The sequence below is a fragment of the Monodelphis domestica genome, chromosome 5 (genome assembly GCF_027887165.1).
Source record: "Monodelphis domestica isolate mMonDom1 chromosome 5, mMonDom1.pri, whole genome shotgun sequence".
Classification (NCBI taxonomy): Eukaryota; Metazoa; Chordata; class Mammalia; order Didelphimorphia; family Didelphidae; genus Monodelphis; species Monodelphis domestica.
In genome coordinates this window covers 101,319,821-101,345,672 of record NC_077231.1, presented here as the reverse complement: position 1 = coordinate 101,345,672, position 25,852 = coordinate 101,319,821, and the positions used below count along the sequence as shown (strand labels likewise).

At 51.1% G+C, this 25,852-nt stretch overlaps 1 protein-coding gene and 1 long non-coding RNA gene across 2 annotated transcripts in view; one reads left to right on the top strand and one right to left on the bottom strand.

Moving 5' to 3' along the window:
• Nucleotides 1-20,129, bottom strand: part of LOC103097543 (uncharacterized) — a 73,569-nt gene extending 53,440 nt beyond the window's left edge. Inside the window, exon 1 of the long non-coding RNA XR_008912149.1 lies at nucleotides 19,681-20,129. This is a non-coding gene — a long non-coding RNA (uncharacterized LOC103097543). The remainder of the gene's footprint in view (nucleotides 1-19,680) is intronic.
• A 3,231-nt stretch (nucleotides 20,130-23,360) lies between these two features.
• The window catches only part of SOX10 (SRY-box transcription factor 10), a 14,354-nt gene continuing 11,862 nt past the window's right edge, over nucleotides 23,361-25,852 (top strand). Inside the window, exons 1-2 of the mRNA XM_001381497.4 lie at nucleotides 23,361-23,648; nucleotides 24,384-24,858. Coding sequence (XP_001381534.3) covers nucleotides 24,446-24,858 — 413 coding nt within the window. The 5' untranslated portion in view covers nucleotides 23,361-23,648; nucleotides 24,384-24,445. The remainder of the gene's footprint in view (nucleotides 23,649-24,383; nucleotides 24,859-25,852) is intronic.

Sequence of the window (25,852 nt, the reverse complement as noted above, 5' to 3'; positions counted from 1 at the left end):
AGCAGAAGAAGGTAACTGCTGCCTCCTTGGCTTTAGACACTGACGCCTCTCTCTTTCTTTGTTTTTATCCTCAAATTCATTTTATCTTTCTTTTATTAAGGGCCTATATCTAAGGCCTTTCTTTTTTTGAAGAAAAATATTCATAATACAGTATATAGGAGAAAACTGTTTTGTCTTTAACCATGGGTAAAGCCGCTCTTAATGTATAACCCTGGGAAAAAATTCTAAAGAAAGAAAGAAAGAAAGAAAGAAAGAAAGAAAGAAAGAAAGAAAGAAAGAAAGAAAGAAAGAAAAGAAAGAAAGAAAGAAAGAAAGAAAGAAAGAAAGAAAGAAAGAAAGAAAGAAAGAAAGAAAGAAAGAAAGAAAGAAAGAAAGAAAGAAAGAAAGAGAGAAAGAAAGAAAGAAAGAAGAAAGAAAGAAAGAGAGAAAGAGAGAAAGAGAGAAAGAGAGAAAGAGAGAAAGAGAGAAAGAGAGAAAGAGAGAAAGAGAGAAAGAGAGAAAGAAAGAAGAGAAAGAGAGAAAGAGAGAAAGAGAGAAAGAGAGAGAAAGAGAGAAAGAGAGAAAGAGAGAAAGAGAGAAAGAGAGAAAGAGAGAAAGAGAGAAAGAAAGAAAGAAAGAAAGAAAGAAAGAAAGAAAGAAAGAAAGAAAGAAAGAAAGAAAGAAAGAAAGAAAGAAAGAAAGAAAGAAAGAAAGAAAGAAAGAAGAAATTTAAAGAGGGAAAAAGCCCCTCTTAAAGCCTAAAATCCCAATCGATTTTCCCGACATCTCACACCATGGCTTCATGTCAAACTTCTCCTCTGAGCCTGCTACTAATGGGCCTGGGCAGGGGTGTTGAGCTCCTAAATGTCTAGAAGTGTCGGAGGGAGGGAAGGGCAGCCCGGGAGGCTACGGTCCTCTCTCAGCGCCCAGGAGAGCCAGGCTGGGGCCGAGGGCTGAGCTCGGGGCAGCTCAGGGCACGCGGGGAGCGAAGGATCAACAGGGGTCCATGATGAGTAAATCTGATTAGGGGACACGCCTGCTGAGGGGCCCAATGAGCCAGGCCGGCATTCTGTATGCACCAGGGAGTTAATGCATGTTCATCCACGGAGGGCCGACAGGGGAAATCAGAGGATACCTCCTGAGGGTCAAGGACGGTACAAGAGGATTAGCGCCTGTCACTAATGGTGACCCGAATTCAAATCCAGCCGCAGGCACTTACTAGCTGTGGGTATTTTTGTAGGTAAGGTTTCCCTTAGTTTCTCTATCTGTAAAATGAGCGGGAGAAGGACAATTTGCCCAGAAAACCCAGATGGAGTCATGAAAAGTTAGATGTGGCTGAACCACAACCAAAGGGACTGTTTTCTACACACAGTAGGTGCTTAATAAGTGTCGATGGATGGATGGAGGAAGGATTCAGGAAGACTGCTGGTGATAATCAGGGAGGAGCAAGGCACATGCGGAGGGAGACTCTGGGAGCCCTCGGGATGCCCAGGAAGGCTCACCCAAGGTCCTCCTCCCCGAAGGTACTTCATCAATAAGCGGAGAGGAGCCAGGCAGGGAGGCTGGGAGGCCAGGAGGAGGCCAGGCCTGGTGAGGACCTGGTGGGGGCAGGGCGGCGTTGGCCCGCGCCGGAGGGAGGCTGGAGTCCTGGGAGCAGCCCGTGGGCCAGGGAAGGCTCCGGTTACCCGAGGACTGTGCTTCCTCTGGCATCGGGGCCCGGGCCTCTCCCCTCCCTGCCTGTCTCCCTCTCCTCGCATTCCTCCGGGAGCTGATCAGGGTGGCTGTGAAATGACACCCCAGAGGAGTCTTCACTATTAATTCCCACAGACAGAATGGGTCCCTTGTTCTCAGTTCCTACGCGTGGGGAAGAATGGCCAGCACCAACCCAAGAGTTAACCCTTCTCCCGGCCTCTCGGCGCCTTGGCCCAGGCTGGGGAAGGTGGAAGGAGCCCCCGCGAGGACCGGCGCTCTCTGGGAAGCTCAGAACAAGGCAGGGAGCCCCAGCCCCCCCTGGGAAGCCCGGGACCCCCAAAGAGACCGGGCACACCCCATCGTTCCCTTCCCGGGGCCTCGAGGCCAGCAGGGGCGCCTGGCGGGGACGTGGGGCCCTCTGGCCCTCGGGGATGACCCTGGGGCACCCCAGAGTCTCCTGCCGTCCACCACAGGCCTTTGTGGCCCAGCTTGTGGCTCCTGGAGCCGGGAACGGGGCCTTCTGCTCCGGCTCTCCTACCAGAAGGGGTTAAACGCACGGAGAGATAGGACATCGTCTGCCAGGGCAGGTCGCTGAGAAGAACCGCGGGCCCCAGGGGCTCCCTTGGCGCTTCCAAGGCCCCCAAGAAGAGGAGAAATTGCTCAATTTAGCAAAAAACAAAATCCCTTCCTTTCAATGCCGCCGTGTCGCCCCCACCCTGCCACCTCCTCAGTCTCTGCCTTACCCAGAGGCAGGCAGCACCCGCCACACAATATAGACAGTCAGAGCAGGGGACCCACAGCCAGCCCGCTCCACCATCGTAAGGCGGGGCGCCCGACACCCAGGGAAGGAAATGACTTTCCCAGGGGTCACACAGGGCGACCAGCTCGAGCCTAGACTCAGTCACCTGGCTGGGGACCCAGGGTTTTTCTGGGCCATGTGGCTGTCTCCCTTACAAAGGGACCCTCCTGCCCCCACCCCCAGGGAGCTGAGTCAGGCCGCCCCTGGCTTCTCCAGGGATTCTCCCCAGCGTTGGGCCCCTCCAAGGCCTCAGCATAGAGGAGACTGGTCTGACCGGGATGGGCTCTCCCCTCCTTTCCCCCTGACCTTCCACTACCTCTCAGAGCCTGGGAGGACAGTCATAGGGATCATGGCCAAGCCATCTGACTCCAACTGGACCTGGTTCAGGGGAACGGCCCCCACCCTGCCCACTTCCGCCTTTACCTGGCTCAGCCCCATGGACACTTGAGCTCCACTGGGCAGCCCTCTCCTGTGGCCTGAAAGTCCTGGGCTGGGATTAGGGACACCTGGGTTCTGACTATTGCTGTGAGCAAGTGAGGCAAGTCACATCAGAGACCTTGGGCTGGTTATTTCATCTTGAGATTCGCCTTTCTCTCTCACTGGTCGGGAAGACTAGATGTTCACTATGGTCTGTCATTCCCTGTTCTAAGCCCCTCCCAGCCCTGACATTCCTGTTCTAAGCCCCCTCCCAGCCCTGACATTCCCTGTTCTAAGCTCCCTCCCAGCTCTGACATTCTCTGTTCTAAGCTCCCTCCCAGCTCTGACATTCCCTGTTCTAAGCTCCCTCCCAGCTCTGACATTCTCTGTTCTAAGCCCCTTCCAGCCTGACATTCCCTGTTCTAAGCTCCCTCCCAGCTCTGACATTCTCTGTTCTAAGCCCCCTTCCAGCCCTGACATTCCCTGTTCTAAGCCCCCTCCCAGCTCTGACATTCCCTGTTCTAAGCCCCCCTCCCAGCCCTGACATTCCCTGTTCTAAGCTCCCTCCCAGCTCTGACATTCTCTGTTCTAAGCCCCCTTCCAGCCCTGACATTCCCTGTTCTAAGCCCCCTCCAGCTCTGACATTCCCTGTTCTAAGCTCCCTCCCAGCTCTGACATTCCCTGTTCTAAGCCCCCTCCCAGCCCTGACATTCCCTGTTCTAAGCTCCCTCCCAGCTCTGACATTCTCTGTTCTAAGCCCCCTTCCAGCCCTGACATTCCCTGTTCTAAGCTCCCTCCCAGCTCTGACATTCTCTGTTCTAAGCCCCCTTCCAGCCTGACATTCCCTGTTCTAAAGCCCCCTCCCAACTCTGACATTCTCTGTTCTAAGCCCCCTTCCAGCCCTGACATTCCCTGTTCTAAGCCCCCTCCCAGCTCTGACATTCTCTGTTCTAAGCCCCCTTCCAGCCCTGACATTCCCTGTTCTAAGCCCCTCCCAGCTCTGACATTCCCTGTTCTAAGCTCCCTCCCAGCTCTGACATTTCCTGTTCTAAGCTCCCTCCCAGCTCTGTAACATTCCCTGTTCTAAGCTCCCTCCCAGCTCTGACATTCCCTATTCTAAGCTCCCTCCCAGCTCTGTCACTCCCTGTTCTAAGCTCCCTCCCAGCTCTGACATTTCCTGTTCTAAGCCCTGACATTCCCTGTTCTAAGCTCCCTCCCAGCTCTGACATTTCCTGTTCTAAGCTCCCTCCCAGCCCTGACATTCCCTGTTCTAAGCTCCCTCCCAGCTCTGACATTCTCTGTTCTAAGCTCCTCCCAGCTCTGTCACTCCTATTCTAAGCTCCCTCCCAGCTCTGTCACTCCCTATTCTAAGCTCCCTCCCAGCTCTGACATTCCCTGTTCTAAGGTCTAAAGAAGGACAATCCCCCTGAAAGAGAGGCTCAGGAGGGTTAGGCAAGATCTGGGAGCTCCGCCTATCAAGGAAGGTCCCTGATCTCTTTTCCCTGGAGGAACCAGCAGCTCTCCAGCCCCAGGGAATGGCGCAGGGGCTCTTGGGGGCAGGAAGGGGAGGAAGAGGGGTGGCTGGCCCAGGTTCTTGCTCCCACTGTTCCTGGGACACTTTCCCTGGGTAGAAAAATCCCCCTCGGGCCAGTTAAGGGAAAGTGTGTGCCCGGAAGGCTGGAAACAAAGGATGCCAGGACGACCTCTTCTACTCCCCTCACCAAAGGCTCAGTAAATCTCAGTAGGAGGCCCTGGGCAGCTAGGGTGCAGGGGGCAAAGTGCTACAGAGCCTGAGTTCCCGAGGAGCTCAGTTCAAATCCAGCCTCCCACACTCACCGGGCAAGTCACTTAACCCTCTTGGCCTCTGTCTCCTTATCTACAAAAGGTGCCACAGAAAGAAAGGGCAAACCCCTCCAACGGGCGAGTCATCTAACCCCATTTGCCTCAGTTTCCTGTTCTGTAAAATGAGCTGGAGAAAGAAATGGCAACCGTCACTGGTACCTTTGCCCCAAATGGGACTGAACCGATTGAACAGCGAAAGAATAGGAGGGAAATATAAGGGGGGGAGGTGTAAAGCCAGCAAGAGAAGGCGCATGAGAAGAAATATCGGGGACAGCAGCCGCCTCAGCCTTCGCTCTGACGATGTGAGGTCACCCAAAGGAGATCCACCAGAAGCAGTTCAGCCCAAGGGATGGAGACCCTGTTTTGCTCTTTGGGGGATCCCCCCAATTGCAGGGGCCACATTAGTTCTCGCCACTTCCAGTCCCAGTCGCAGCCCCAGCCGGAGCCTGGACCCGAAGGCAAGATTTCTGCACCTCCCACCTCCTCTCCCCTCCCACCCCAGCCCCCACTCACCCGCTCTTTTCCCCTTAACCTTCCGGCTGAGCCAAGGCCCCAGGGCTCCAAGTTCTGAGCCAGAGGTGGGGGTGGAGGGTGGGGCCACAAGGGAGGAGGAGGGGCTGGGGTGCTTCCTGTCTGCTGGGTCCCACTAGGCGCTCAGGGCTGGGTGCCCCCTGGGCACCAGCGTCTCAGTAGGAGCGTCCCCCCACTCCGGTAGGGAGCTTCGAGCCCGGGACACGTCTGTATCCCCAAGCCCCGTCCCTGTCCTTCCTAGATGGAACACCGATGCTTGTCTCCTGAATTCCTGGCACTCTGGACCTTCCTCGACCCCCGATTGAGTTCTGCCTTAGCCCGGGACAAGTGGGTTCTAGTCCCACCTCAGCCACTAACTGAGGCTTCATTCAGTTTTCACATATGGAAAATAAAAGGCCATCTGAGGAGAGCTCTAAATTTACTAGGAGCTGTAACCTCTGCTCCACCATTCCTCCCAGCTCTGACATCCCCTGTTCTAAACTCTCCCAGCTCTGATGTCCCTTGTTCTAAACTCTCCCAGCTCTGGCATCCCCTGTTCTAAAGTCTCCCAGCTCTGACATCTATCTGTTCTAAACTCTCCCAGTTCTGATATCTGTTCTAAACTCTCCCAGCTCCGGCATCCCCTGTTCTAAATTCTCTCAGCTCTGACATCTATCTGTTCTAAACTCTCCCAGTTCTGATATCTGTTCTAAACTCTCCCAGCTCTGGCATCCCCTGTTCTAAATTCTCTCAGCTCTAATATCCCCTGTTCTAAACTCTCCCAGCTCTGGCATCCCCTGTTCTAAAGTCTCCCAGCTCTGACATCTATCTGTTCTAAACTCTCCCAGTTCTGATATCTGTTCTAAACTCTCTCAGCTCTGACATTCTGTTCTAAACTCTCCCAGCTCTGATGTCCCTTGTTCTAAACTCTCCCAGCTCTGGCATCCCCTGTTCTAAAGTCTCCCAGCTCTGACATCTATCTGTTCTAAACTCTCCCAGTTCTGATATCTGTTCTAAACTCTCCCAGCTCCGGCATCCCCTGTTCTAAATTCTCTCAGCTCTGACATCTATCTGTTCTAAACTCTCCCAGTTCTGATATCTGTTCTAAACTCTCTCAGCTCTGACATTCTGTTCTAAACTCTCCCAGCTCTGATGTCCCTTGTTCTAAACTCTCTCAGCTCTGGCATCCCCTGTTCTAAACTCTCCCAGCTCTGATGTCCCTTGTTCTAAACTCTCCCAGCTCTGGCATCCCCTGTTCTAAAGTCTCCCAGCTCTGATGTCCCTTGTTCTAAACTCTCCCAGCTCTGGCATCCCCTGTTCTAAAGTCTCCCAGCTCTGACATCTATCTGTTCTAAACTCTCCCAGTTCTGATATCTGTTCTAAACTCTCTCCGCTCTGACATTCTCTGTTCTAAACTCTCCCAGCTCAGACATCCCCTGTTCTAAGGCCCCCTCTTCCCTCTGACATCCCCTGTTCTAAACTCTCCCAGTTCTGACATCCCCTGTGCTAAGACCCCTCCCAGCATGGCCATTGTCCTAAGGCTCTTCTCAACTCACATATTCCGACTGTAGGCTCCAACACAGATCTACCATCTCTGATTCCATAATTTCTTAAATGGAGCTGAGCCATCAAATAATGCTGAGTGCTCCTGGCTCTGAAATTCCATTAAGTCTGTGTGCTAGGAGGCTTTCCCAGATTGGAGACTGCCTCAGGCAAGGCTTCAGGCAGGCAGAGAGAAACTTGGACCCCCAAACCCCGAGAATTCTGAGAATTCCGGAGACCTGACTCCTGCTTGGGACCTCTCTTCTGGACCGTTATCTGTTTCCCCTCTTCCCTCCTCTGTTGAAAAAAATTTCAATTCACACTCAGGTAAACCCTCTTTGTTGCCTGGAAGTTAACCCTCCCTCCTCCAGAAAGCCCTCCTGATTAGACCACTCAAAGATAGTTGCTTTATCCCTTGTCCCAGCAACACCCCGAAGGCTTAGTTCCAAGTGCCTCCTGTTTCTATATTTCTGCTTTGTATCCTAGTGTCTCTTTTTCATGTGTTTTTTGCCTCAGCCAAGTAGTTTTAAAATGGGTGTACATTGTCCAGGAATCCTAGAGGCTGTCAATGAATCAAGCAGTATTTGTTAAGCCTCCTCTGTTCCAGGCATGATGCGGAGCCAGTACAAGCAGCTTTGAAATCATCTCCTCCTCCTAACCCTTCTTTGGAAGATGAGAAACTGAGGTGCAGAGAGAGAACAGAACTTGCCTGAGGTCAGAGCAAATTAGTGAAAACCTAGGATTTGGGAGGCAGCTAGGTGACTCATCAGTGGATGGGGTCCTGGGTTCAAATCCGACCTCAGGCTAGTTGGAACCAACACTTAGTATTGATTCTACTATGAAAGGTAAAGTTTTTAAAAACGCTCAGGAGGATCTGAGTTCAAATTTAGACTCAGATGCTTCCTAGCAAGTCAATTAACCCCATTTGCCTCAGTTTCTTCATCTTCCAAATAAACTAGAGAATGAAATAGCAACCACTCTAGTATCTTGGTCAAGATACTACTTCTGCCTTGGAGTTGCATTTTAGAAAGAACTATGATGCTGAGATGGGAGCCTGCCTACAAGAGGCATCCAGGGCCGCCAGAGGAAGGTCAAGAATGCCCAAACCTCTCGAGGCTCTCCAGAGCTCCTTCCCACTCTCAGATCCTACCAGCTTGAACCTGTGAGTCCAGGTCCAAATCTGTACTTGTATTTCCCACTCTTGGATTCGATTCCGCACTCTTGAAAGCAGACAGATTTTCTTCCATTTGCATTTACATTGACTCTTGAACCCTAGCCAACCCCTCTGGCTAATGACAGACATTAATCTGCTGTTAACATTAAGAATTATAAATACAGATGTAAGGGCTCACATAATCATATGGGATTGGAAAGAACCTCTGGGATCACTGACTCCAACTTCCTCATTTTACACAGGAAGAAACAAAGGACACGAGGAGGGAAATTACTTGTCCAAGGTCAACAGTGAATGGCAGAACTGGGATTAAAGTGCAGATTTCAGACTTGCCTAAATAGTGCTCTCCAGCACACCACTAAAGCTGGAACCACGTTCCCTGGAACATGTAATGCATATTTGTTTATAATGAGAATACCAGAGCAGCTGGGTGGCTCAGTGGATAGAGAGTCAGGTTTGGAGACCTAGTTCTAATCTGGCCTCCCTAGGCAAGTCACTTAACCCCCATTGTCAAATCCTTACCACTCTTCTGCCTTGGAACTGATACTTAGTATTGATTCTAAGATGGAAGGTGAGAGTTTTGTTTTACTTTGTTTTAAACAATAATGAGGACACCACAAATGTGTAAAGAATACACTCTATCTCCAAGCCCTGGGCAAGTCATTTAACCCTGTTGTAATAACTAAAATAAACTCTGGTTCTTAATTTCCATAGAATTTATCAATATTTACTTGAATAAGAGAAGGCAGAGAGATAGAAAGAAAAAAGCCTATTCTAACTAGCCATGAGGGTGCCATCTCCACATGGCTCCCTTAGTCACCTTCCTTTTTTCTCTGCTTACCAGAGAGAATAGAGAGATCCCCCACTTCCTGGAACCCCCTCTTTTATTCCTTCTCTTTTACCCTGGATCAATATCCCTATCCTTTCTGGCTCAGGTGCCTAGGCCACTGCCCTGTGATCCATCCTCTGTGGTGTGATCTCAGGAGAAGGCTCCTCTCACACACTGTTTGCCTCAGTTTCCTCATCTGTAAAATGAGCTGGAGAAGGAAATGACAGACTACTCCAATATCTTTGCCAAGAAAACCCCAAATGGGGGTCCTGAAGAGTCAGACTTGATTGAGAGAGGCTACTTTCCCCAGCTCTTCCACCTCCACAGGTGCAGGGCATCATTAGATACAATCATGCCAGATTTCTTTTCAATGTGTTGCTCAGTTTTGCAGCTTTTTCTCTCTTTTGTCTTTGCTATAAGGGGTAGATCACTGAGAAGAGGGAGGAAAGGGCACCACGGGGGAATCTAAGTCATCTAAAAACCCAAAACAAGCAATAAAAATCAATGACTAAGAAGTAATAAATGTAAACATCACACTGAGGATGTGGGATTGGTCCAAGTGGGTCTGCAGATAGCTAGTGACTTCTCCTTGCCTTAACAGGAGGGCTTGGTGAGGCCCACCGTCCATTCCATCTCCCAAATCACCACCTGCAGACTAACCTTCTTGCACATGAGGGAATCTAAACAGCAAGGCTGCTCCTGGGGCAACACACACACAGTCACCTGATGGTGGATCCATGCACCAAGTCTTTCCCTTCCGAAACTTGGGCTCTGCAGATACAGACTGAATTTGGTGTTGGGAAGACCTGAGTTCATATCTCAGTTCTAGTGACTTTCTAGTTTGGTGATCTTGGGCAAGTCCTTTAATAACTACCTCGGGTCTCCCATTCCCATGTATAAAGTGAGGGGCTGGACTAGCTGGCTTCTGAGGTCATTTCTTTTTATCTTTATTTTTAAAATATTTTTCCATGTTTCCATGATTCATTTTCTTTCCCTCCCTTCTTCCCTCCCCCCTCTTGGATTCAACAAGCATTTCCACTGGGCTATAGAAATGTTATCACTTGATACCTATTTCCATATTGTTCATTTTTATAATAGACTAATCTTTTAAAACAAAAATCCCAAATCCCACACCCATATAAACAAGTGATAAATCATGTGCTTTTCTTCTGCATTTCCGCTCCCACAGTTCTTTCTCTGGATGTGGAGAGCATCTTTCTCATAGGTTTCTCAGAATTGTCCTGGATCATTGCATTGCTGCTAGTAGAGAAGTCCATTACATTCAATCATTCCACAGTGTTTCACTTTCTGTGTATAATGTTCTCCTGGTTCTCCTCATTTCACTCTGCATCAGTTCATGGAAATCCTCCAGGTCATCATTTCTTACAGTACAATAGTATCCCATCACCATCAGATACCACACTTTGTTCAGCCATTCCCCAATTGAAGGGCATCCCCTCGTTTTCCAATTTTTGGCCACCACAAAGAGCGCTGCTATGAATATTCTTGTACAAGTCTTTTTCCTTATTATCTCTTTAGGGTACAAGCCCAGCAGTGCTATGGCTGGATCAAAGGGCAGACAGTCTTTTATCACCCTTTGGGCATAGTTCCAAATTGCCCTCCAGAATGGTTGGATCAATTCACAACTCTACCAGCCATGCATTAGTGTCCTAATTTTGTCACATCCCCTTCTGAGGTCATTTCTAGCTCTACTCTATTATCTGTTTGTCACTTCTCCTCTTTGAGCTTCAATTTTTCATCTTTAAAGTGAGGTTAGACTAGTTGTGCAATCTCTTCCTTCTCTAGAACTCTGATTGGTTTGAGCTCAGGCTCAGCTCCATGATCTGCTAAGGCACCATGGGAAAGACTTGAGTGAAGATTCCCCAGGGATGATAAAAACAACTCACATCCAATAGCAGCCTGAAATAGAGGTCTGAGCCTCATAATAAGCTTGCAGACTAGGGATGCAGGTGTCATTCCTTCTACCCTAATCAAAAACCAATCAACATTGATTAAATACCCACTGTGGACCATGCATTGTGTTAAGCTCTGAGATTATAAAGAGTCAAAAGACAGTCCTTCCCCTCCAGTCTAATGGGGGGGGGGACAATGAGTAGATAAAAATACCCTCCCAAAAAATTAAAAATAATTTTAAAAATATCCCAACAAGCTACATAGAGGATATACAGAATACTTGAATAATTGAAAATACTTGAAAGGGAAGGCACTAGGATTAAAAGGGGTTGGGAAAGACTTCTATAAAAGATGGGATTTTTGCTGAGACTTAAAAAGAAGCCAAGGAAAGCAATAGGTAGAGATTAGGAGGGCAAGCATTCTGGGTGTGCAGGGCAGTCAATGAAACTGCTTGGAGTTGGAGATGGAGGGTCTTCCTCCTGGAATAGCCAGAAGGCCAGGGTCACTGGATCAGAGAGTATAGGATGTAAGAAAACTGGAAAGGTAAGAGAGAGATTACTTATAAAGAACTTTGAATGCCAAAATATTTTGATTTTGCTCTTGAAGGCAATAGGGAGCCACTGGAGTTTATTGAGTATCGGAGTGACATCATCAGATATGCTTTTTAGGAAAATCATTTTAGTAGCTGAATGGAGGATAGACCCGAGTATGGAAAGACTTGAGGCAGGCAGACCAACCAGCAGATAATAGTAATCAATAGTCCTGGCACGAGGTGATGAAAGCCTACACTGAGGGGTGGCAGTGTCAGAGGAGAGAAGGAAGAATATTCAAGAGATTTTGCAAAGGTAAAGTGGACAGACCTGGACTACAGCTTGGATTTGGGGGTGAAATATATTGAAGGATTCCAGATGACTCCTAGGTTTCAAGCCTGAAAGATTGGGAGGGCAGTGTTGCCCTGTACAGTAATAGAGAAGAGGGGGAAGGGGAAAGAAAATGAGTTCTGCTTTAGATAGGTTGCGTTTAAGATGTCTGCTGGACATCCAGTTCCAGATGTCTCAAACACCTTTAGAGAGGTGAGATTGGAGATCAGCAGTGTCTGAGGCAGGAGGAGCTGATCACCATCTGAAGAGGGTGAAGAGAAGAGGGACCAGGACAGAATCCTGATGGACACCTATAGTTACGGAGAATGATCAGAAAGAGGATACAGCAAAAGAGGAAGAGAAAGAGCCATCAGAGAGGAAGAGGGAAAGCCAGGAGGGAGGGGTGTCCTGAAAACCTAGAGAGAAGCGAGTACCAAGGAGGAGACAATGATCTGCAGATCAGAGCCTGGTCTTTTCTCTATCCTCCTTCTGGACCTCTCTGCAACCTTGGACAAAAGACCATTGGCTCTGGCAACTAGGAGATCAGGAGTCATTTTAGAGAGCAGTTTCAGTGGAATGATAAGGTTATAAGCCAGATTGTAAGGGTTAAGAAGAGAATGCCAGGAGGGACCTGTTGTAGATGGCCTTTTTAAGAGCATAAGAAATAGTTACTGTGAATGGAAGGATCAATGAGTGTTTTTCATTTGTATGGGCCAGTAGAGAGAAAGACTGAAAATAAGTGAAGAATGGAACAGGATCACCTAAACAAGTAGCCTTGGTGAGGAGTAAGGCTACCTCATCTTGTGAGATGGGGGAAGGGAAGGGACAATGGCAGAAGGCCTTTTCTGTAAAATATGCAGCAGGGGTCTCATCTTCTAAGAGAGTCGGGGAAGGTGGAACCATGGGAGGTTTGAAGACGGATGAAGATGTTTAGAAGAGCTGTTGGGGAGAGTTGATGAGGGAAGAATAATGGGATTGCCTACAAGTTGAAATTGTGTGATATAAATTTGCAGTGGGCCCTGTCAGAATGGTTGTGTGGATTCTCCATGTTTATTCAGCAGCACATGTGTTGGAACAAAGGCAATAGATGGCGGGAGTAATCCAAGGCTGATGGCCCAATTGGCAAAATGATGAGAAGACGATGGATTCAAGAAAGGAGAATAGTGCAGAGTTGAATTGGTTCACCAAGAAGTCAAGGTGGGGAAAAGAGGAGAGCCGTTGGGGGAGATGACCTGGAAGAGAATTGAGGCATCAAGAGATTGGAGTTCCTGGTATAGAAGAAGATAGGGTTACATAAGGGAAGACAGGGAGAGAGGGAAAGCCAATAGATTATGGTAAGATAAAGGGATTTCAAAGATTGTAAATTTGCGTGATGGCAAGATCAGGAGTATGACCATCTTTGTGTAGGGCTGAAGTAGAGGGGAGGAGTAGCCCATGGGAAGTGAGTAGATTGAGGCACTGACTCCTTAGAGTGTTTGAAGGGGCGTCAATATGTATTTTGAAGTCCCTGAGTGTGAAAACAAGAGTTGGGAAAGAAAGAAAACTTGTGAGCCATTTACCAGTCACTGAGAGATGGGAATCTCCCCTCAAGCCTATCTCCATGGTATGGAGGCAACCCTAGACTCTCAAAGACCAGGGGAGCATAAATAGGAGCCATTCCTACCAAGATTGGAAAGATTTCCAGCTCTCCAAGGCTGAAGACAAGCCCAGCTTGGCCAAGTGTGGAGAGGTTCATGGCCAGAAGCTGACCATTGAGCAATGATTTCTTTTTAAACCCTTACCTTCTATCTTACTGTCAATACTGTGTATTGGTTCCAAGGCAGAAGAGCACTAAGGGTTGGGCAATGGGGGTCAAGTGACTTGCCTAAGGTCACACAAACCAGGAAGTATCTGAGGTCACATTTGAACCCAGGACTTCCCATCTTCAGACCTGACTCTCTGTCCACTGAGCCACCTGGCTGCCACCAAGCTACCATTGTAGTTCATGCAGACTGTGGGGCCAGATTAGGATCTGAATGAGAAGGAAGTCACAGATCCTGGAAATCCTGAAAAAGGAGATTCCTAAAGTACATGTCACTCCACTCCTCTGCCCTGGTCTTAGGTGCAAATCTATCCTCCTCTGTTTGGCATTTAAAACTATTCATGACCTGCCTCTAGTTTCTCCTTCCAACTTTTTTATACATTTCTGTTCTCTGTACCCTCTACCATTTGGCCATACTAACCATTCTGTCATTCCTCAAAGACTAATAATGTCATCTCCTACCTCCCGGATCTTGCACTGACTGCCCCCATGCTTCCTCATTTCCACTGCTTCAACTCCCAGGTTCCCTCAAAGCTCAGTTCCATTGGCATCTTCTATATGAGGCCTTTCCTGATCCCTCCCACCAGCTGCTCTTGCCTCTCCTCCAAAAATAAAATGATTTTATACTTATTTTGCATATATTTTATATATGTGTATATATGGAGAGTCAGACTAGCCCAGCAGAAGAGGACAGCACTTGACATCCCTGGGCCCAAATTCAAACCTCTGCTAGGCCATTTATGAGCTGTATGACCTTGAGTAAGTCACTCTCTTTGGACCTTCATTACCTTATCTGTAAAATGAAGGGATTAGACTAGATTAGGGGGCCTTAACGTGGTCTGTGGCCCTCTTTTTAAAAATGTTTTGATCACTATCTTTTAATGTAATTGATTTCTTTTGTAATTCTATATATATATATATATATTTTTTTTTAAATAAAAATAGGATTCTGAGAAGTCTACAAGCTTTATCAAACTGACTGCCACAGGGCTCCAGGTCACAAAAAAGGTCTGGATGCCCAATTCCATGTTGTTTCACCTAACAGAATGGAAAGCAGGCAGGGACTAAGTGGTTGTTGTTTTATTTATACCCCTATTTACCCAGTGATATAATTAACCAAACTATATCCTATTCATTTCATTAAACATTCACTAAGGGCCTACTATGTGCCATGCACTGTGTTAAGAGATTAAAGAAAGATGAAGATCCTATCTGCACCGAAATCCTGGAGAGCAGCTTTTCTGTGATGGCCAAGAACTGGAAACCAAGAAGGTGCCCATCCTCGGGGAGTCAGGGTATCTGAACAGAGCGGACTCCTTCTGTGCTGTTAGAAGTGAAGAGATGGTTTCATGGGAAGACTTGTACAAACTGATGCAGAGTAGAGTGAGTAGAATCAGAACAATCTACACGAAAAAGACAAACAACTTCGGAAGACTTTAGAAGTGAACCTCTTGGTAGAGAGGAGATGGATTAATATGCAGAATGAGACAGTAATTATTGGGAAATGACCAATACGAGAGTTTGTGTTTCTTGACTATGTTTGTTTAAAAAGTTGTTGTTTTTTTAACTTTTTCCCAGTTTGGGAGTAACAGGGTAAGAGGAAGATTAAAAAAAAAGTTTGACAGTGGAAAAAAATAAGTGTAATTTTAAGATGTGTGTCCCTAGCTTTCAGCTTTGTGCCTGGCTCAGAGGAGGCATTTATTTTTAAATAATATTTTATTCTCCTCAATGACATAGGGAAACAATAATTTCAGAGTAGGCATTGAAGAAATGCTTGTGATTGGTTGTTTTAAGATGGAAAACTGAGGCTCAGAGAGGTCACAACTGGTCCAAAATCACCCAGCGAATAGGTAAGTAAGTAGCAAGGGACTGGGGTTGCTGTCAGGATTGCCTGGCTCCTGGTGGAGTTCTGACTGATAGAGGGAACCAGTTTTCCATCTCCTCCTCCATCCCAAGAAAGGACCTGGAGGGACTGTTCAACATCGCTGCAAAGGAGATGCTGCTGGGACGACGGGGAAGGTGAGCAAGAGCAGGCTATGTGACCCCGGAAGGGAGCAGTATGTTCTCAGATTTCTAAGAAGCAGGCAGACGTCAGCACTCCTCCTTCCCTCCCACCTGCTCCCACTGCACCGATCCCACAACACCCAGAGGTGCCAGCCTGCTCTGACTTTCTAGGTCCCATAGCATCCTCCTAGCCTCATGGGCAGAGTTGGGCTACAGTGCTGCAGAGCCTCAAAAGATTCAAGCTGAGCGTTACCCTTTGGTGGGAAAGAGGGCAGGAGAGAGAGAGAGAGAGAGAGAGAGAGAGAGAGAGAGAGAGAGAGAGAGAGAGAGAGAGAGAGAGAGAGAGAGAGAGAGAGAGAGAGAGAAGGAGGAGAGAGAGAGAGAGAGAGAGAAAGAGACAGAGACAGAGAGAGAGAGAAAGAGACAGAGAGAGAGAGAGAGAGAGAGAGAGAGAGAAGGAGGAGAGAGAGAGAGAGAGAGAGAGAGAGAGAGAGAGAGAGAGAGAGAAAGAGACAGAGAGAGAGAGAGAGAGAGAGAGAGAGAGAGAGAGAGAAAGAGACAGAGAGAGAGAGAGAGAGAGAGAGAGAGAGAGAGAGAGAGAGAGAGAGAGAGAGAGAGAGAGAGAGCACCTTCCTTTGGCAGAGGACAATACTCCCTTCCTTGTATTGATCTCAGTGACTTCTTCCAGGAAGCCTCCCTTGGTTGACCTCTGTGGGGTAGATTGCTTGACTTGTGAGTAAAGGAGTTCCAAAGCGGAATTCTGCTTTGGACACTTCCTAGCTGCAGAACCCTAGACAAGTCACCGGCTTTTATGGATCTCAAATTCCTCATCTGTAAAGAGAGGGGTTGGATACAGTAAACCCCAAGTTTCCTTCAAGTTCTAAACCTAGAATCCTAGGATTCCTCTGAACCCCTTGCAGGGGTTTATCAGCTGGCAGCATGATACAAAAGAAAGAAAACTGGACTTGGAGGTGATGGACCTTGGTTCAAGTCTCAGTTCAACCAGTGGTGTGATCCTGGACAAGTCATTTCATTGTGTTCCTCTGGGAAAAGGGGAGTAATGTTCACGCTACACATTTGTGCTGAAAGTGCTTTGCAATCTCAATGGAAATGGGAATTCTTTTGACCACCTATTTGGCACACTGGCCACTCCTGGACCCAGGATGGGATGTCCCCAATAGAGTTGGATTAAGTTCACTTTATAGAAGGCACAACTCAACACAGAACCAATGGGAGAGAGGGAGACCCCTCCTGGAACCTTTCTCCTTAAGGAATGTATCATTTAAGACTTGCTCTTTGGCTTCTTCCACCAAAGACTGGCCAAGGAAGATGGTGGGCGGGGGAGGTGGGGGGGATCCCTATCTGACCAAGGCAATCCCTCAAATATTTAGGTCCTCAAGTCCTCAGACACCCCGTATAGAGTACTCAAACTTGTGCGTGAGATGAATATTAATATCTGGGTTGCTCAGTGGATAGAGAGACAGGCCTAGAGACGGGAGGTCCTAGGTTCAAATCTGACCTCAGACACTTCCAAGCTGTGTGACCCTGGGCAGTCACTTGACCCCCATTGCCTAGCCCTTACCACTCTTCTGCTTTGAAGCTAATACACAGTATTGAGCCAGAAGGGTTAAATTTAAATAATATTTATATAAATAAATTTAAATAAAATAATTTATTAATTATATAAATATAAATAATTAAATAAGATGTTAAATAATAATAGCTAGTATTTATAAAGCACTTTAAAGTTAGTTGAACATTTTATATATCTCACTTGATCCTCCCAAGCACTCTGGAAGGTAGGTGTTAGTATTATCCCCTTTTTACAGATGAAGAAACTGAGACTGAAATAGTTAAGTGACTTACCCAGGGTCCTAAAGCAGTTAGTGTCTAAGCTAGGATTTGAACCAGGATCTTCCTGACTTCCAGAAGCTCTTCTTGATGCCACCTAGCTGTGTCATGCCAACAGAGCACCCAGTACTATCCAGCCCTCTGCTCCCATCCCTGGGCTAACAACACACAAATACACAACTCCCAAAGCCACGACACTGCCTCCCCTTCCCGGTATTCCCACAGTAAATAACTCCTGGTCAGACCCATCCAATCTCAGACAGGTTTCTTCTCCCCAGCCCTGCTGTACACATGCCTCAACACCGACAGGATCCCCAAGGCACAGCCCTTTCCTCTGCCTCCTGGGAGCATCCTCCCCATTCTCCGAGACCCCCAGGGCACCCATTCTGACCCTTATCATTCCCCCCTGCTCCTTTGGGGGCTGAGAGTGGGAGGGCTGGTCATTCACCGACTCTGGGCACACCCATAGGAGACCCTGGGGATCAGGGTGGGGATCACTCTAAGGAGGCCAAGCCCCGCAAAAACAAATTAGAGGGAGGGGACCAATTGCTTGCTAATCCTCCATTTACAAAAGGCTCCTTCACAGGCCAAGAAAGATGGAGGGGAGGGGAGGGAGGAGGAGAAGGAGAGAGACGCCCTGGGAATTATAGGGTTAAGAGTCGGGGACCCAGATGGAATGAGGTCAGCAGCTCTGGACTCCCCATCTATGGCCCTAGGAAATGTGAGAGTCATTCTCCTGACATTCCCCAGAGGAATGGGAAAGCCAGCTTCAGGCATCTGGAAACAAAAAATTTCAGGGTCACGAGGGAGTTTAGAACATGGGATGTCTGAGGTGCGAGGATCTTAGGACAGGGAATATCAGGACTGGGAAGAGCCTTAGAACAGAGGATGTTGGAACTGAGCAGCATCTTATAACCTGGAATGTCAGAGCTGGGCAGGAGCTTAGAACAGGGAATGTCAGAGCTGGGAGAGAGCTTAGAACAGAGAATGTCAGAGCTGGGAGGGAGCCTAGAACAGGGAATGGCAGAGCTGGGAGGGAGCTTAGAACAGGGAATGTCAGAGCTGTGAGGGGACTTAGAACAGGGAATTGTCACAACTAGGAGGGAGCCTAGAACAGGGAATGTCAGAGTTGAGAGAGACCTTAGAACAGGGAATGTCAGAGCTGGGAGGGGGCTTAGAACAGGGAATGGCAGAGCTAGATGGGATCTTAGAAAATAGAATGGAGTTAGGAAGACATTTAGAACATAGATTGTCAGAGCCTGGAAGTACCATAAAGCATTTGCTGTTGGGTCAAGGGATCAACACCTTCATTTTACACATTAGGAAAGTGGGAGTGACCTGCCCACATGGATTGAATGGGGAGCCAGTTGGGATTGGAGCCTCTCCTCCAGGGTGCAGGGAGGCCTCCTTCATTCCCATCCCCTACCTCCCCCATCTGATAACAGGGGCTGTTTCAGCCATTTGAATACTGAAAACTCAGCATGAGGGATTCGTCCATTTGCATTAAGATTTTGTTCTCTGGTAAAATACAAAATGGCCGGGAAGAGAACATGGAACTCTTCTTGGCCACTGAAGCGTCTGGGAATGCTCCAGGACCCTTTTCTGGGACTGTATGCTGCTACTGGTGGGCAGATAGAATAGGAAGAAACTGAGGAGCTAGTGGAAATAGGGGTGGGAGAAGGTTTCTGATTTGTTTTTCAGTCAGCCTTGAAGAGCCGTTCTTTTGGGGTACATTCCTCTTCCCTCTACACCCCAAACCTCTACAATGACAGACAAATGGTTTAACCCTACCCCCAAACCAGGGCCAAGCCTGTACCCCTCAAACTTGTTCCCCTAAAAAGAGTGAGAATTCCATCCCTGCTTCCACTGTCTGATTGGCCCCAGAGATTCCTACATGGGGGAAGGAGGGAAGGTGCTGCAGGTAACCTGAGGGTCCTAGCCGCTCCGATCTGGAGCCAGAAGGTCCTCCAAGCCTACTGGTCCAACGTGCTCATTTTATGGATAAGGAAACTGAGGCCAGGGAAGGTTAAGTGCAAAGTCGCACCAGAGCGAGGCTTTGAGCCTCCCACTGCAGACACAAAACAGGGGAGTCAGAGAAAGCAGCCTAGGCGTGAGGGGTGGGGGCAGGTGAAGAAGCCTCTTGTCCCCACCTCTCGCCAATGACGAAGCTCCACACTCACACACAAACCCCACACATCTTCACCGACCAACAATTCTCTGGAGAACAGAAAGACCAACCTTTGGCAGTGTGTGGCCTCAGTCTGATGGTCAGAGGACCCTCCTGAGCCCTCCTATCCACCAGCCACCCTCTCTCCCCAGCAGGAGAGGGAAGGAGGGCTGGCCCAAGGGGGAGAGGTCAGGCCCGCCCCCGTCTTCAGCCTCCCCCAAACAGGGATCTCCCTATTCCTGCCCTGCCCCGTGGCTCTGGGAGCTAAGGGAAAAAGAAATGGAAAACGGGGGACCCACCGGGAGCAAGAAGCCGGGGCTGGAGGCTGGCAGCAGCAGAGGGATGGAAGGAGGGAGGAAGGGAGGCCAGGCCGGGAGGCTGCCTGTGGCTGGGGCGCCTGTCCCATCGGTTCTGAGGCTGGCCCGCCGGCTGCTCTCAAAAAGCTTTTTATGTGAGAGAGAGTGTGTGTGTGAGTGTGTGTGGTGTACATCACATGATTGCCGTTCACCTGTATTTCGAACAAAGACGGCTCACTGTTTCAAGGCCCCAAACCCGAGCCCAGGCATAGGGAAGAAGGGCGGGTAGAGGGGGTGGGGGCTGGCGGCCCTGGGGGTGGTGTCCAAGAAAACTGGGGGGGATTGTCAGCGTCCAGCGAGGGAGAGAAAGAGAAAACCCTTATCAAACTCCTAATTCATTGGGCTCCTGAGCCCTAACACACTGTCTGATTGTCTGATCCGTTGTGCGAGTGTGTGAGTGTGAGTATGTGTGTCTGTGTGGGGGTTTACAGTGTCCACCCCCACCCCGCCTTCTCTGTATGTGACTCTTTCATTGGGCTCCCCCCCTGCCCCTGCCCCAGACAGCACCCCACCAGAGAGCTATCTGGGGGGCACTCAGGTGTCCAGGCTCCCACTTAAAGGAGCCTCCCCACGTCTGCTTTCTCCTCCTCCTTTTCTTCCTCTTCCTCCTCCTCCTCCTCCTCCTGGTCCTCCGGACCCCAAGGCCAGGAGACTGATATTGGAGGAGGATTGGGTCCGGAGACGGGTGGGGCAGGCTTTGGAGAGCCTCCGGGTTAGGTCCCAAAGACCCACCTTCCGAAGCCCTCGGGAGACTAGGTGCCATATGGAAACAGCAGAGATGAAGAGGGGTCATGTAGCTGAAAGAGGGTGCCCAGGAGACACAGGACCAGCCTTCAAACGCCTTCTCCGACACTCCCCGGGGGACCCTAAGCAGCCCAGGCTCTCTGTGCCTCAGTTTCTCAAGTGTCAAATAAAGGGTTTGATGCTTTCTGAAGTGCTCTAAGAGATCCGGGATCTATGTTTGTTTGGGGAGATGATGAGAGAGGGCAGACAGAGGCAAAATGAGAATGGAGGGCTCTAGAGACCAACAAGGGAGGTGGGAGAGGATGGAAGATGGTCCTAGGAAAGTCCAAGCAGGATAAATCTATAAGGCAAGTTACTTAATCCCCATGGCCTAATCCTCACTGCTGAAATGGATACTTAGTCTGGATTCTAACACAGAAGGGGAGGGAGGGAGAAAGGAAGGAAGGAAGGAAGGAAGGAAGGAAGGAAGGAAGGAAGGAAGGAAGGAAGGAAGGAAGGAAGGAAGGAAGGAAGGAAGGAAGGAAGGAAGGAAGGGAGGAGGGAAGGAAGGATGGAAGGAAGGAAGGAAGGAAGGAAGGAAGGAAGGAAGGAAGGAAGGAAGGAAGGAAGGAAGGAAGGAAGGAAGGAGGAAGGAAGGAAGGAAGGGAGGGAGGGAGGGAGGGAGGGAGAGAGGGAGGAAGGAAGGAAGGAAGGAAGGAAGGAAGGAAGGAAGGAAGGAAGGGAGGGAAGGGAGAGAGAAAGGAAGGAAGGAAGGAAGGAAGGAGGGAAGGGAGAGAGAGAAGGAAGGGAAGGAAGGAAGGAAGGAAGGAAGGAAGGAAGGAAGGAAGGAAGGAAGGAAGGAGAGGAAGGAAGGAAGGAAGGAAGGAAGGAAGGAAGGAAGGAAGGGAGGGAGGGAGGGAGGGAGGGAGGGAGAGAGGGAGGAAGGAAGGAAGGAAGGAAGGAAGGGAGGGAAGGAGGGAGGGAGGAAGGAAGGAAGGAAGGAAGGAAGGAAGGAAGGAAGGAAGGAAGGAAGGAAGGAAGGAAGGAAGGAAGGAAGGGAAGGAAGGAAGGAAGGAAGGAAGGAAGGAAGGAAGGGGAGGGAGGGAGGGGGAGAGAGAAAGGAAGAAAAGAAAGAAATCTATAGAGCCAGAAGAAGAGCAGACAAAGTAGGATGAGAGGCAGAATCCTAAGGAAGTAGGAAGGGACAAAGACATTGGGTCCTGGGCCTTTGAGCCACCTTCCTATTTAAACACTCAATTTTGCATTGTCCAGGATCACGTAGCCCCTCAGTGATCCAGCTGGGATTCGAACCTCCAATTCCTAGCTCCTTACAGTGTTCTGTTGGGCATAGAGTGAAAATTCTAGTGAGTCTGAGGTTGGCCGAGATATCTGCGTCAAGATCCCGGATCCTGTCCCCACCCTCTTTCTCCCATTCACTTTCCCTGTGGGGAGACAGAGCTCAGGGAAGCAGGGAGTGGGGGGCTATCTTTTCCCTGCGGTCCCTCTTCCAGAGCCTGCCCAGATCTGTGTCTCCAAGGCACCGGAAATTCTGTTGGGGTGGGGGGAGATCCCTGACTTTAGAGAGTGAAAATTCCATCCCTTACTCCCCTCCCCCCAATTCATTCCTATGAGCAACCCTCCCTCCCTCCCCCCAATCTTAATTCCTTAGCTGGACCAGAGGGGAGGCATGTGATGGTGACCCGTTGGCCACACCCCTCTCCCCAACCCTATCCTACCCATCCCTTCCCCCTTGCCCCAGGTTAGCTCTCCACTAGAGAGTTGGGGGCAGGGAGTAGAGGGGTGAAGGGGGAGAAACAATCGGCTCAGTGTTCCCAGACTGGGACCACCTCCCCAAGGGCTGGGAAACAAGCTTCACACAGGCTCCCCCATCCCAGCCCACCTCCACGCGCAATCCCCTCCCTCCACCTCTCCTGGCCAGGGCAGAAGCCATGGGAGACAGGGATCCTTAGCACAGCAGATCTGGGGGGAAGCAGAGAACAGGGACTGTGGGGTCTTAGAACAGCGAAGCTCAGAACTTTGGACCATGGAGTATTGAAACGGAAAAGAATCTTTTGGGAGAGAAAGTCAGAAGGGGGGACTCGAACCCGACCATCCAAGATCTGACCTGACCAGGGTCCTCTGCCCCAATCAAGAACTCCCCCCACTAGAACTCAATGAGCTCTTTTCCTTCCTCTCCTCCACCCCAGCACCCTCAGGCTTGGCACATGGACTCTGGGGTGCCAGGACTCCCACAACCCAAGCTCTAAGTCCCCCCTCCCCAAGGCATCCTGGGAGTTGTAGTCTCCCTCCCTCAATATCCCATCCCCAGGGATCTGGGGAGGCCCCCTAGCCTAGGGCGAAGGGGGTCAGACGTTCCCCACCTGGGCCTTAAAGCAAGTTTGGCCTCCCCCTTCCGCAGGCATTTTTGCCCGTGTGGGCCTCAGTTTCTTTTTCTGTTCAAGGAGGGAGCTGGATTGGAGGAGCCAAGCCCCTTTCTAGTCCTGCCACCCCAGGGGTGTCTCCTCCTCCCTTCTAGCACTAACATTCTGTTTTATAGCATTGTGCGTTGTACGGTGGGTTCCCCGTCCCTTCAGGTGTGTGATCCTTTAGCCCATCTCTGCTTGAAGCGCAGGAGCCCCCAGCCTCAAGCCATGGAGAAGCCCCGGCCTGCTAGGCTTCCTTCCTTGGGGCTCCCCTCCCCCAAGGGGCCTGCACCTTCCAGGAGGCCCTCTGGCCCCCCACTTCCCAGGCCAGAGCCCACCTGCAGCCCCGGCACCCCAGCCTGAAAAGGGAGAAGAGGAGCCAGGGAAGGCTGGGCAGGGTGAGGGAGCGGGGGCCTGGGGGACCTGTAGGAACCCGACGTATTGGGGAGAGCAAAAGAGCAAATGACTCCACCTTCTGCCCTTCCTTCCCTCCCTCCCCCTCCCTCCTTCCCCAGCCCTCTGCAGCCGCACAGTCAGTCAGTCAGTCGCTGCCGTCCAGCCAGAGTGGTGGGGAGCAGAGCGGGCTAGTGGCACTGCAGCATGGCAGCAGCCTGAGGCCCTCTGGGCCCCTCGCCTTCGCCCCCTCAGCATCCAGAGGGATCCCCTCCTCCCCAGCCCGAAGCTGGACCGCGGGCCCCAGGAGAGCCTCCTCCTTGCCCCACCTTGGGACTCGCTGCTCCAGACGGGACCCGGAGGCCGGCCGAGGTGAGCTCCCTCCCTGGCACTGCCACTGCCCCCTCTCTGGCCCGTCCTGGCACCCCAGTCCCTCCTGGGCTAGAGGCCGGCCAGGCGGGGCTGGGGGAGGCTGAGGGGGTCTGCCGCCCCCCACGCCAAGCCGGTGTCCTCCGCCCAGACGGGCACAGGCTGAGAGGGAGGCGGCGAGCCGTCCGGCCCTCTCCCTCCCTTTGCCACCTGCCCGGTGCCCCCGCTCCTGCCCCGAGTCTGGCTGGAGGGCGGCCTCATCCCCATCCCCTCTGCCCAGATGGGGCACGGGGAGAGGTGGGGGGAGGAAGGTGAGAAAACGGGAAATTCCCGAGCCGAGGAGAGATTATCTTCTTTAAGGAGTCCGTTCTTCTCTCTTGCTCCCCGCAAACCACCACCTGAAAGCAGAAACAAACAAAAAATCCTCAAATCCACCCACACCGAGAAACGGTTGGGACGGATGGGGCTGGGGGAGGGGAGGGGAGGGGGGAGGAGGTCTTTCCCTGTCTGGGAGGGACTTCCAGGGCTGGAGTCAGATCCCTGGGCTGCCGGGGCTGGAGCTCACTCTCGGCCAAGGTGGGGACCTGGGGGGCTGGCCCGGGGCCCCGGCCCTGTCTCTCTCCCCTTTGCCACCCAGTTGGGCTGGGAGCCAGCGGTGGGGGAAGGGAGGACCTGTGGGTGCTCCCGGGAGCAGGAGATCAGGAGGCATTGCTTCTCCATCTCTCTCTTCCTTTCTAGTCCAGAGGCAAAAGGTTTCCTTGCTAGAGGGGCCCGGAGGAGGAGGAGGAGGAGGAGGAAGGATGAGTGAGGAGCAGGACCTTTCCGAGGTGGAGCTGAGCCCCGTGGGCTCCGAAGACCCTCGGTGCCTGTCCCCCGGAGGCCCCTCCATGGGGCCCGATGGCTCGGCCCTCCACGCCAGCCCGGGGCCGGGGGAGCTGGGCAAGGTGAAGAAGGAGCAGCAGGACTCGGAGGCGGACGACGACAAGTTCCCCGTGTGCATCCGGGAGGCCGTGAGCCAGGTGCTCAGCGGCTACGACTGGACCCTGGTGCCCATGCCCGTGCGCGTCAACGGCAGCAGCAAGAGCAAGCCGCACGTGAAGCGGCCCATGAACGCCTTCATGGTGTGGGCACAGGCTGCCCGCAGGAAGCTGGCCGACCAGTACCCGCACCTCCACAACGCCGAGCTCAGCAAGACCCTGGGGAAGCTGTGGAGGTGAGTGCGAGCCGGCCTTCGAGCGCTCCGGGGAGCGTCCGGGGGGAAATGAGGCCCGGCACCGGGGAGCCCGCGCTCCTTCTGCCCGGGACTAGAGAACTTGGGGGCCTTCTGGTACCCCCACTTTACTTGCTCCCAGAGTAGTCGAATCCAGAACCTCTTTCCTAGCTTCCCCTCCAAGGCTAGAGGCAGGGAAGCCGGGGGTGCCCTCTGGTGGTTGGTATTCTGGGGGGGTGGGGTGGCGCCTAGGCGCCCCGCTTGGCTTGGGGACCATGGGCGGATTCACGCCATGGCGATCCTGGGCCTTCAAGTGGGAAGGGGCCCCGAAACCAAGGACCTCACTGCAGAGGAGGAAACTGAGTCCTCCTAGCCCAGGTTCCCCCAGGAGGACAGAAGGAGGCGGGGCGGGGGAGCCACAGCATTGAGGAGAACCCCAAGTTGGACCAGCAGGGCAATAAATGGCTAGGACCCTAGGGAGAATGGGAGGCCCTGCTCCTCTGGGTACTGGCTGTGGGACGTCGCCTGGCAGCTGAACCTCCGTCGGGGGGTCTGGGGGTTTCCTCCTTTGTAAATTGGGGGAAGGGCTGAGCTAGAAGAATTCTAAAACCCCTTCCAGTTTGGACCACGGTGATTTGTGACCGAATAAGGATGGGGAAGGGGCGTGTGTGCGTCCAGGCCGATAAGGGCGATATCGAGCCAGGGACAGTCCCAGACACCCAAGAACTTAAAATAGGAGAGAAGCCCTAGGAGAAGGGACAGACGATGGGCCCCTGGGCCGTCCTCAGCCCCAAGGGCTTCTTGGCTCCAGGAGGGAGTCAGGGTGTCCCCCAGGCCTCTCTCCCCGATCCCCTAGCCTGTCCCATTTCTACTTGAGCGTTCCAAGGCTTCTCTGGCTTCCTTCAAGAGCTAAGCCCAAAAGTAGTCCCGAAAGGAAGGAGCTGGGTGCCCATCCCTATGGCACAGAGGAAGCCCGTCTCCCTTCTCTCTGCCACTC